General features: G+C 33.9%; 1 protein-coding gene and 1 long non-coding RNA gene across 3 annotated transcripts; both read left to right on the top strand.

The window, feature by feature from the left end:
* The first annotated feature begins 4,769 nt into the window (after positions 1-4,769).
* Positions 4,770-9,362, top strand: LOC107480097 (sialyltransferase-like protein 2). 2 transcript variants are annotated; one of them, XM_021138705.2, is made up of 12 exons: positions 4,770-5,033; positions 5,342-5,474; positions 5,586-5,659; positions 6,008-6,097; positions 6,312-6,389; positions 6,486-6,586; positions 7,140-7,332; positions 7,428-7,518; positions 7,612-7,840; positions 7,936-8,017; positions 8,286-8,395; positions 9,004-9,362. In XM_021138705.2, exons 2-12 carry the CDS (start codon positions 5,369-5,371, stop codon positions 9,200-9,202), a joined length of 1,353 nt encoding a protein of 450 aa, XP_020994364.1. In that variant the 5' UTR covers positions 4,770-5,033; positions 5,342-5,368; the 3' UTR covers positions 9,203-9,362. The 2 variants fall into 2 exon arrangements, with proteins under 2 accessions (XP_020994364.1, XP_015955698.1); XM_016100212.3 differs by having other exon boundaries at positions 4,771-5,033; positions 5,342-5,462.
* A 299-nt stretch (positions 9,363-9,661) lies between these two features.
* Positions 9,662-11,637, top strand: LOC127745720 (uncharacterized). The gene is made up of 2 exons (XR_008007116.1): positions 9,662-10,798; positions 11,033-11,637. It is a non-coding gene; the product is annotated as an uncharacterized LOC127745720 (long non-coding RNA).
* Positions 11,638-11,913: the final 276 nt, after the last annotated feature.

The raw sequence follows: 11,913 nt of genomic DNA, 5'->3' as shown, positions 1-11,913 counted from the left end.
TTCTAAGGAGACTTTGATGGCCTAATAAGCCTTTGTCTAAGTATTTTTGAATTTTTTTGTAATATTCTAAAAACTCTTTATTCATTTGAATATGTTTTGCTTTAGTGAAAATATCTTGTTTATGAAAATTATTCTCATATGATAAAGATATTTTATGTAATTTTCTATAATGAAAAACTGTTGGATTTAGCATAACAAATTTATACACACTATATTACTCTATTGTTAATATTACTTTTTGTGAATATATATACCTGTTCATATTGCACTTTTACATAATTAATTGAGTATTAACAATAGTTGGCATCAGAGTTAAGTTAAGTTAAAGAAATATATATATTTTTTAAAAAATAATATTATGACAACATATTATTAGAATTTTATATCTAAAAGATTTAGAGTTTGATGTTTAATAAAAATATTAATTGTTCTGTTAGTTCTTATAATTTTATTAAAAATTTAATTAGGTCTTTATATATTTCTTATACTGCTTTTAATTTTGTAATTAGATCCTTTCTAATGTAAAAATGATTAGAGTTAATTGAATATTTTTTTGCAAAATAAAGATATCTATAATTAAAAATCTAATTAGATCTTTGATCACATATTTTTTGAGAAACATATTCGATTAATTTTAATATTCATGCCATAAAAATGACCTAATTACAAAATTAAAAGTAGTGTAGAAATCCAATTAAAAAGAAAAAAGTATAAAGATCTAATTATAAATTTGATGAAATTATAAGGATTAACAGAGTAATTAAAAAAATGGCATAATGAAAAAAAAAAGAAAATAAAACCTGTGTTAAAAATAAAAAATCTAAAAAAAATTGCTTGAAAAAACATATTAAAAATATAATAATTGATGTTTTTTTTCATGTGTTTAAATTTTTGGGAAAAATAATATAATAACATGTGAAATATTATTTTGAATTTTTTTTTGCCCAAACCTTTTATTTATTTATATGTACTTAGCTTGACAACGAAGAAAACAAAATTGTTCTCTGTACACAAATTAATTCTTATACTCATTGTTTACACTTAAACAGGGTGCTAGAGCCAAATAAATTCATGATAAAGATATAGCCAATTAGGCACCGCATATATAAATAAAGAGCTTTCGGTTTCATAAAGACTATAAGCATGTCCATGAACTAAGATAGATATATAATAACCAACCAAGTATGCATTATGCTACTTTGATTGCTTCTAAATTAATTTGCAGTTTGCCACGTTCATTTTGACTGGAGTTTTCTAATGGTTTCTTCTCCCTTTTTCTGGCTCATGACGTGTGTGACACATCAAAATCTTATGTAGACTAAACCTCGGTTACTATATACTTTATGAACACATTTATGCTTTAATCACCAACATGAAGTGCAAGGGCCATCCTTGTTTGTTATAGTTTTGGTGATTCTTATAACTCTTTTCCGAGACTATGATGATGAGGAAAAATTAGAAAGAAAAACAAAAAACTATAGCCTTACAATAATAGCATGATGAGTAGTGGTTTTCGGAACCTCATCATCATGTGTCAATTGTATATTGTATGTGTGTGTTTGAGTTTGTCAGGTACTTGTATGTGGTGATGAGAAATTGAGTCTACTTGAATCTCATGCATGACAAGATTGATCAACAGCTTGTGGCTATAGCTGTTGGAATCTTATAAGAGAAATTAAACCTTTCTATTCAACCTTTTTCTTTTCCTTTTTTAAATACATCAAGCTAATTAAGCTTTTTATAATAATGAGATTTGATTTATTCTACATATCAGTTTTTGATGACAAGCTTAGCTTAATCAGATTATTTGTCCTCATCATCTGGATGTACAAAAATATTTGAGACAATAAAAATTATTTTAAATTAGTCTAAAATTATTTTATTTTATATTTATTTATTATCTTTAAAATAAATACATAATATTAGATGTAATAAGCATATAAATTTAAATATTATTAAATTAAATAAGATAATTTTAAATTATTATTTTTTTAGCATTAGAGTTGGATTTATGTGGCCGACATATCCATGCATGGATCATACAGAGATATCTTTGCTTTATGGTCCAATCCTCATAAAAAAGCTTGATTAAGAAGTTTCAGCTCAGAATATGAAGTCTTTTCAAAGGTTACTATAAAAAGGTAATATAAGGGTAAAATTGAACTTAATTATATAAAAAGGAGATCTCTAATCCGAAGCTTATTATAGCATTAATAATAGGCAAATCTTAATTATCAGATGCTAATCATTATGATGAGTATCATGATTCCTTACATTCAATCGTATATCTGGCTTTTGATTTATATCGTCAAATCAAATGATATTATGATAGTGGTAAGTTGGGATAACTGATCCAGCATTAAGGATCTAATTGTCGGGATAGACACTTTGTCGGATATGCTTTTCATCCAATTACGTCCATTAATTTGGCTCATCAATGTGAAAGGAAGGCAAGGTGTGATGACAATTAATGACACAACTCATTCGTAGTTACAACATTATTAGTTTGTTATTACAAGTTCTCATCTTTTCAACTCGACATAGATAGTGATTAGTGAGTGACTTGGTGATACCAATTTTGACTTCTTGCTTCAGAGAATAAACATATCAATGCCATATTATTATTAATACAATTTCTCATTTTTAACTAATATTTGGTCGATATTTTAAATCTTAATTATTAAATTTTAAATATATTAGAATAAAATGTTGGTCAAATATTAATTAATGTGTCACCAAAAAAATATTAATTAATGAGAAAATTTAGGGGCCAACAGATTTTGTGATTTTTAGCCATCAATTATGTTTTTAATGGTGTGAAATTGCATCTAATGGTGTAGAATCATTCAATTTCCTTTTGATGGTTAAGTGTTGACCATAATTTAACAAAAATGCTGACCTCTTAACACTCCTCTTAATTAATATTGATAAAAGTATTGATTTTTAAATATTTTTTGAGTAAATAATATATAATTATATATATTGAATTATATATGCATATATATAATCTAAACTGCCATAACGTATTGCCGCCAGAAACAGGACGACAGAAATAAACATATCGGCATATGTGTCTCAATGCAAGTTTGCTTGAGCTATATTGCTATAATACTAAAATAACAATGGTGAGCTGATTAATTAAGTTGCGTTAGAACCAAGCAGTATGATGACTACACTACTTACAAGTAACAAATAAATCTTTATGTATCGTTTACATACATATACAATTTGTATGGTCTCTTATTGTCTTTGTCGTTGGGGGATAGATAAGGACATAAGATTATCCTATTCCTACTCCACTTATGAGAAGACCCTGTAATGTTTTATATATATATGTACTTACAATTATCTTACATGAACACTAATATATACACTTATTAAGAAATAGAATGTAGGATTTATAGAATTAGTTTCATATATTTAAAGATGATAAAATAACATGTTAACTAATAATAGAGGTTTTAATGTAGGAGGTGCATGGAGGGACCAGCTTGGAAGCAGTGACATTGTTGGGCTTGGGCATGGTGGCACAGGACAGGTAGGTGCCAATGGGATATGGGGGGGCCATATATATGGGCCTACATAAAGGACGACCCCTTAAGCCATTGAATTAACCTTGTCCCCTTTTGTCTATAAGAGGAAAAGACTATTGGAACATATGCTGACATTGATTTATAAACGAGAGCTACCCATACCTCTATACAACAAAGACATGGGCTGTCCCAACCCCACACCGCACTTGAAAATGAGATGTCTTTGTGGCAGGAAGACTCTCAACCCTACTGCTCAGAGCTCAGTTCAATCCATTTGAACCGACTGAGGCAAGTGATGCCTCAAACACAGTCACACCAGCTTCGAGTCCTAGCAGTTGCTAGGTTAGTGTGTGTGAATGTGTTTAAGAAAAGACTATATGAACCTTGAAATTTATTCTATTTTTATTATGTGATGTTATTATATTAATTACCAATCTTCATTTTATTTGATTTTATCCGGTGAGTTTTTGAAAATGTAAAATCATCCTATATGATAAATTTTTAAAAATTAAATCGCATTTGAATTTTAAAATTAGGCTCAATTGTTAATGTTAATGAGTAAATCCGTAAAAATAGATGAATTTTCAGTTTAATATAGATCTAAACTAGAAAAAAAACACAGATGAATACAAAATAAAATGAAAAATAACAAGTCCTCTATAATCTAACGTTTCACATAGTATATCTCAATAAAAAATTCTAAACAAGAAAACAAAGAAATGACATTCTTGCAAAGTTAAATAACTCATAATTAAAAAATTCTAAATATCAAATTTAATTTAGCGTGTTACAATTTTTGTAAAAAAGCTAAAAGTGGTTCCGTTCCGCGCCGTCCCGCTAATGTCCGCGGAACGCAGTGTGGACTAGGTGGGCTCAAATTTAGTATCCAACCCTTTTTTAGTAGGCTAAATGGGCCGGTCTGGTGGATTGTGACTCTTTTGCCACTTATAGTGAATAGTATAAAATTAATGCACAACATATTTTATCTAAATAAAATGTAAACTCGGTGTGTGTGTGTTTTTCAATATTTTTAAATGGGCATTTATTGGGAACAAAACAACTCCAACATTTGCTAGTTTCTCCCTTCTTTCTTATTTTTATTTTTTGTTGGTAGGGGGGCTTCCATGTTTTAGCAAACAGTATGCTGATGGGTTGCAATTGGGCCAAAGATGGACTTCAATAAGTTATAGAAAATTAATTGGGTTATTGTTGAGTAGTCCAATCCACATACTAAAAAAAAAGGAAATCACTGTCAATACCTCTATCTCTCTGACTCGTCTATCGCCTCTAACTCCCTCAATCCCTCTGCCAGTCCTCCGCCGTCGCCGGACGCTCTCACTCACTCTGTCTCCGGCCTCCCTCAGTCGCTCAGTCCCTAATCTCCACCTCCATCCCGCCGCCTCCGAACTCCGCCGTCTCACCCTCGCCTATCACATTCTAACCATCGCGCCATCGCGCGTTCTGCTCTGCTCTGCTCCCTCGCTTGCCGTCCATCTGCGGGTAGGACGTTACCCCTACTCAGGATCTCAGTTCTGTTCTGTTCTTTTTCTCCGATGTGTGGAAATGGAACAATAACGTGTGAACAGATTTATGTGTGAACGACATGCTTTTTTATCCTTTTTTTTTTCTTTCTTTTTCTGGAAGGATTCATTTCGATTAACATAAACGTAAGATCTGAAATGAAATTCAATCAATGAAGAACACTTAACACCGTATACTGTGATTGCATTATACAAGTGCTGATTGTAGGAACAGATTCAATCTACATAGTTCGATGAACCCTTAATCCTTTTGTTTTCATCGCGTAGCTTCACTTCGAAAGTCAGCTGAATTCAATGAAGGTTCTGCAATTGGGCTTGATGCTCGCTCTGATCTGTGGATTTGCAGCTATTTCCATCTACATCACTGGAATCTCTCAATTCTCTGTATGTATGTATGTATGTATGTATGTATTTGTATGAATGTATGCACATAGCATATGGAATGTGATGTGTTGTGTTGTGTTGAGGTGCATCAAATCCAAAGACTCTAATTGTGATGCTACTGTTGCAGCTCGCAGGTATCAGCTTACAGATGAAGACACGGAAGCATTGCTTTCTCTGCATGACACTTTCGAGAAGTGCGTGGTGAGTTATATTTTCTTATTGCATTTGCCTCAGAAGAAATTGTGTTGATTCTGATGTGTAGTATTGTGATACAAGATTAGGCATGAATGTGTGGGTGCATGTATGTATTTATGATTGTTGAAATGCCGAATTAGAAAGCAGAAACGTTGGTTCGGTTCCCATTCGATTTGGATTGAGTATGGTAAGATTGTTGCATGAGACTAAAGAGACAATATCTTTAATGTTGAAAACTGTTTTTCTTTGATATATGTATGACTCTGTATGCATCTTTCAGGTCTGGATTCTCAGTCTTTAATGTTGAATTCTTTCAATGGTTGGCCTGAGTTGCTAATTTTATGTTTTATGCAGAGTGCAAATGGACTTGGGTTGAAAGCAGCCAAGGGAAGTGATTATTGCCAAACCACTATAACCTTTCCCCGTGACACTATCCCTAAATGGGTAAATGTTCCTAAATATTGATTGTCTAGATTGTTATTCATGAAAATGAATTGTTGCTTACGTGGTCCTTGAAATATGTTAATTACGAGTCACTTAGAACTAGGGGTAATTGGTTCCTTCTATTCAAGTATGAGTTGTGATATACTAATTGACATGTGGTTTAATAGCTAAATATTTTCCCTGTTTGGTGACTTACGAAGGGTTCTCTTAACAGAAAGATCCCAAGACTGGTGAACTTGAAGCTCTATCGTTTGATTTTAATCTCTGTGAAGCTGTGGCTACTTGGGAACAGGTAAGCAACTTACTATGTGTTTTCATGATCCTCTAAAAGGAATTTATGGTGTTCTTCTTTAATTTTATTGGTGTGTGATATGAATTGATTACACAGGTTCGGAACAGTACTACTATATTGACCAAGGAATTTATTGATTCTTTACCAAATGGATGGGAAGAATATGCTTGGCGTAGGATCAATAAAGGAATACTTCTGTAAGTAAACAATTGATTGTATTTTACTAATTATGCAATCTTGGTAACATATCTTAATGAACTGAATTGACAGTTTAATTCATTTATTAGAAATGAATTATAGTGTTACACTTTACATGTGTTGTAAATCGCAAGAACGGTGACATAAGTCTGTCATACAAGAATGCTAGTGTGAGTTTCTTTATGCAGAAATAAGGCATGTGAATTGTTACTCAAAATATGATGCTATACCAGTTTCTCAGTTATAGCACATTCTTAATTGTCAGTTAAGATGGAAACTTCAGTTGGGGTAACCTCTCTGACAAGTCACTGTTAACAAGTTAAACGTATGTAAGCCAGAGATATGTGTGGTTCAGCCTAGAGGCCAGCATCCAAATGGGTTAAACCTTTTGTTAAGCTCTCTTTTTCCACTGTATTACAGCATAGACTTCTCAATGTATAACATAGCATGTTTCAACAATTTGTCATTTACCCGTTGTAAGTTGTGGGATTTGTATACAAGGAAATTGAGTTAGTAGAAATATTCATAGAATAGGATCTTTCTGTGTTGCAGTAACCGCTGCCAGAACAAGACCTTGTGCTTGGAGAAACTTTCACTTGTGCTTCCTGAAACACCACCATACTTCCCAAGGCAGTTTGGGCGCTGTGCTGTTATTGGTAATTCGGGAGATCTATTGAAAACAAAATTTGGGCAGGAGATAGATGGTTATGATGTTGTCATAAGGGAAAATGGTGCTCCAATACAGGTTTGTTGCCCTACAGGGTGTTCCTGGTGTTTTATAACTATTTATTGTCTGAAATATTAAGACCTTGTGTGGCGCACTTTTATTTACCACTGCAGAATTACACTGAGTATGTGGGTCGGAAAAGCACATTTCGCCTTCTGAACCGAGGATCTGCCAAAGCGTTGGATAAAGTTGTTGAATTAGATGGTATTGCGGCTTGTTATAAACTTATAATAAATCTCCATTAGTTAAAGCCTATTATGGATTACTGCAACCATAACGAAAACAACGATTCTGCAGAACAAAGGAAAGAGGCTTTGATAATAAAAACAACGATTCATGACATCATGAACCAAATGATTCGGGTATGTTCCCTTGTCAAAAGAAACCATTTTTCTAAAATTCTTTTCTCTTTTGGGTATAAAAATGTTATTTTACAATTGTTTGTATCATGCATTCCAGCAGTTTCTCTTATCTTTGATTCTGTGGATATGTATGGTTTCACTGTGGATCCTGGGTATAAAGAATGGTATAATATTTTCTTTTGGCAATTATATTACGGTTAATGTATCTTTCCTATTTATATGAATTCTTGAGCAAAAATCTTCCTTTTTTATTTCATAGGACAAGATATTTCTCCGAATCTCGTCAAGGCCATACCCCATTGCACGGTAGAGCTTACTACCAAATGATGGAATGCTTGGGAGTAAGTTTAATATACTTGTTACTGCACATGGAATTAACGTAGAATTTATAAATTTTACCACTATGAGATGATGTTTTGACATTGTTGAGGTCTTTTGCTCAACTCATGCTAATGAGTAATGACTTTCCTTTGGTGCCAAGGAAACCTTGGAATTTTCCCCATTATTATGTTAAATGTTCACTTCGTGCTTGTTGGTGCTGAGAGCATGATCACCTTTGTTTTATGTTTTTCGAATCTTGACTTTATCTACATGTTTCCATTGTCAAAGCTTATCAAAATCCATTCTCCCATGCGAGCTGATCCGAACCGTGTTGTAAAATGGGTTCCAAGCAACCACATGATAAGGGATGCCAGGATTGCCTCAGAGAAGTTATTGGGGTAAATGATATATTTTAATTTTTCCTCATTTATCCTCTCTTCTCAGGGGTCTTGATGTATAATTGTAGTGGCATGTATTTTAAGATACATTGGCATCTGCTCTTATGAAAAAAGATGAAAGTAGCTTGTTCCAAATAGATAATGAGTAATGTTGTATCATACAAATGTGCCAAACAAGATGGCTAACACACTAACAAAAAAAAAGTTGGGCTCTTTAATCACTCTCCAATCCATTAATTATAGAGCCCTAAAATTCCCATATTTCTTTGTTAAGGTGTTAGCAATGCTGTTAGGAACATTTCTTTGTAGATTCTGCATTTCTCAAGGATAAATTAGTATTTCGTTGACCATATTATGAGTAAAAAGCATTTATCTGGAACTTTTGTGTAGCTTATTTTGGCAAGAGTCATCCTTCCTGTCCAAATGTAGAAGTTGGAGATAATAAATCTAAATTTTATATACTTTATATTCATCATGATTACCTCCTGCAATTCTCTAGAAAGAGACATATTGCATATGTTTTACTGTAGAAATGTTGAGATTGACATTGTCGGTGGAGATTGATTATACTGACTAGTGTGATTTTCTTGATTTTGTGATTTCTGCAGGAGAGTTGGAGCAGGATCTGGAAATCCATTGAGTGCATGTTCCATTATTAAGAGGCAAGTTAAAAGAAATCCAGATACAATTTCAAAGCTCAGAAAGGCAGCACAGGATCATATGAGGTATGTGAAGAGCACAACCATGTATCCACTAGAGCATAATCCTGGACATGGGTTACTATGCACCGTGCCTTCTGCCAAGTGATTGGAATGTCGAAAGGTTTTTTGCGTTCGGCTCCTTCTGTTGGAAATCATCTAACCAGTGATTTATTAATTATCTGTTCATTTCTGCAAAATATGTGTCAAGTACATAGAAAAATGGCAATGAAGCTTCATTCTCATCAATCTCTCATATTCATTCCTCATTCCTTTCTCTTCTCCTCATTTTGTTTTGAAAATGTTAGACGACTTGCATTTCTTTAGAGTGAAAGATGATAACAGCTACAACAATTTTGTTGCGTTTGTACTCTGCTTAGTTGAACTATAATGAGATGAGCTATAACGAATAACTTTTTTCTTTTCTTTTTTTTTCCTTAAAAAAAATATGAGGATCGAATACCAAAATTTTAATGCATCTTTTAGACAATGAACTCTTTCTTTGTATATAGAATAATTACCCAAATCAGTATTTGAGGTTTTTACTTTTTAGAATCAGATACTTTAGTCTTCTAACTTTTGAAATACACAAAAAACACTTTCACTTTTAATTTCGGTAGACAAACAGTTCTTGGTTTTGTTTCTCCGTCAATGACAAACAGGACAAAACAGAAAATACTGATATGAAGACCTAAACTAGTATACGTGGCAATCAGTTGTCCACATGTGCAAACAAAAATTAGTTCCTAGGCCTTGTTACAAAACTACGTCGTTTTTGGAGACCCTCCATTTTAAACTTGAGCTGGACGCTATACCTCGGCCACTGACCCCTTAAAACTCGGCCACAATGTTAACAGCCATGTCACGTATAACTAAACCAAGTAAACCGGTAGTAGACACATTCAAACTATGCTGAAGCATAACGGAAAATCAAATACAAAAGAGAAAGTTACAAAAGATCCTCAGTGAATATCTCGAACAATCAAAATCATGCGAGCAAGTCCACTTTTACTCATTATATAAGGAAGGCAGAATGAACAGAAATGGGTAGAACAGAAAAATATACAAAGAGCAAGATTTAGATATTATTATTGTACTTGATATTCATCGCACTGACTTGAGCGTCAGAGTACTTTTTGTAGGTACCCACCTCGTCGTGTTCCGTGGAGGTCGACGTATAATTCACCTAGAGGAAGACCTATGTCTATTGAAGGGCAACATACCTCAACTATTACCTTAAGGACGGAATATTTGGTGTCCCTCGGGGGGCAGAAAATACATCTAACCCCACTGTTATTGTTTATCTCCTCCTATTTTTATTTTCCTTTTATAGGTATTGTCGTGATGGCCGAAAATGGAGTTCCACAACTATTAGAATCCGAGCTACTAGCTAAAAACCTAGAACTCCAAGCCGAGGTTCAGAGGATGGCGGAACTCCTAGCTTAACGTCAAAATGACAAACAGGAGGAAGGAACTCGAAAGAACACAAACAACCTCGACCAGAAATGGCAAGCACTCCTCGGACACACATCCCAAGGAGACGACACCTGCAAAGGGAGAACGATATCTAATCCCTTTTCCGAGAAAATCTTAAAGTTCCAAATGCCAAAAAACTTCACTTTATTGACCACTCTCAAGCCATATGAGGGGTTGGGTTATCCCCACATCCATGTTACCAAATTCCAATCGATGATGTTTTTGAATGGTGCCTCTGATCCTATACTCTACTGATTGTTTCCAACTTTTTTAGATGGTGTTGCTTTATTATGGTTTTTTGGTTTGTGATGAGCGGATAATTTATACGCTTTTTGGAATTGTTTTTAGTATGTTTTTAGTATATTTTAGTTAGTTTTTATTATATTTTTATTAGTTTTTAGTTAAAATTCACTTTTCTGGTCTGGGCTTTATTATGAGTTTGTGTGTTTTTCTGTGATTTTAGGTAATTTCTGGCTGAAATTGAGGGACCTGAGCAAAAATCTGATTCAGAGGCTGAAAAGGACTGCAGATGCTGTTGGATTCTGACCTCCCTACACTCGAAGTAAATTTTTTGGAGCTACAGAAGCTCAATTGGCGCGCTCTTAATTGCGTTGGAAAGTAGACATCCTGGGCTTTCCAGCAATGTATAATAGTCCATACTTTACCCGAGATTTGATGGCACAAACCGGCGTTGCAAATCAGCTTCAGAATTCCCGGCGTTTAACGCTGGAACTGGCACAAAAATTGGAGTTAAACACCCAAACTGGCACAAAAGCTGGCGTTTAACTCCAGAAAAAGTCTCTACACATGAAAGCTCCAATGCTCAGCCCAAGCACACACCAAGTGGACTCCGGAAGTGGATTTTTATGTCATTTACTCATTTCTGTATACCCTAGGTTACTAGCTCACTATTAATAGGACCTTTTGACATTGTATCTCTACCTCATGACACATTACACGTTTCTTATTGTATCTTCTGTGGCATGAGTCTCTAAACCCCATGGTTGGGGGTGAAGAGCTCTGCTGTGTCTTGATGGATTAATGCAATTACTACTGTTTTTCAATCAATCACGCTTGCTTCTATTCTAAGATATCACTTGTTCTTCAACTTGATGAATGTGATGATCCGTGACACTCATCATCATTCTCACCTATGAACGTGTGCTTGACAACCACCTTCGTTCTACTTTAGATTGAGTGAATATCTCTTGGATTCCTTAACCAGAATCTTCGTGGTATAAGCTAGAATTGATGGCGGCATTCAAGAGAATCTGGAAGGTCTAAACCTTGCCTGTGGTATTCTGAGTAGGATTCAAGGATTGAATGACTGTGACGAGCTTCAAG

Source organism: Arachis duranensis, chromosome 3, assembly GCF_000817695.3.
Source record: "Arachis duranensis cultivar V14167 chromosome 3, aradu.V14167.gnm2.J7QH, whole genome shotgun sequence".
Classification (NCBI taxonomy): Eukaryota; Viridiplantae; Streptophyta; class Magnoliopsida; order Fabales; family Fabaceae; genus Arachis; species Arachis duranensis.
The sequence above is the reverse complement of the archived record's forward strand: the minus strand, read 5'-3'. Positions and strand labels throughout refer to the sequence as shown.

Coding starts and splice junctions, on each gene's coding strand:
- LOC107480097 (XM_021138705.2), top strand. CDS start 5,369: ATGAAGGTTCTGCAATTGGGCTTGATGCTCGCTCTGATCTGTGGATTT. Junction 5,660..6,007: donor ACACTTTCGAGAAGTGCGTG/GTGAGTTATATT, acceptor TGTTTTATGCAG/AGTGCAAATGGACTTGGGTT. Junction 7,519..7,611: donor TAAAGTTGTTGAATTAGATG/GTATTGCGGCTT, acceptor ACGATTCTGCAG/AACAAAGGAAAGAGGCTTTG.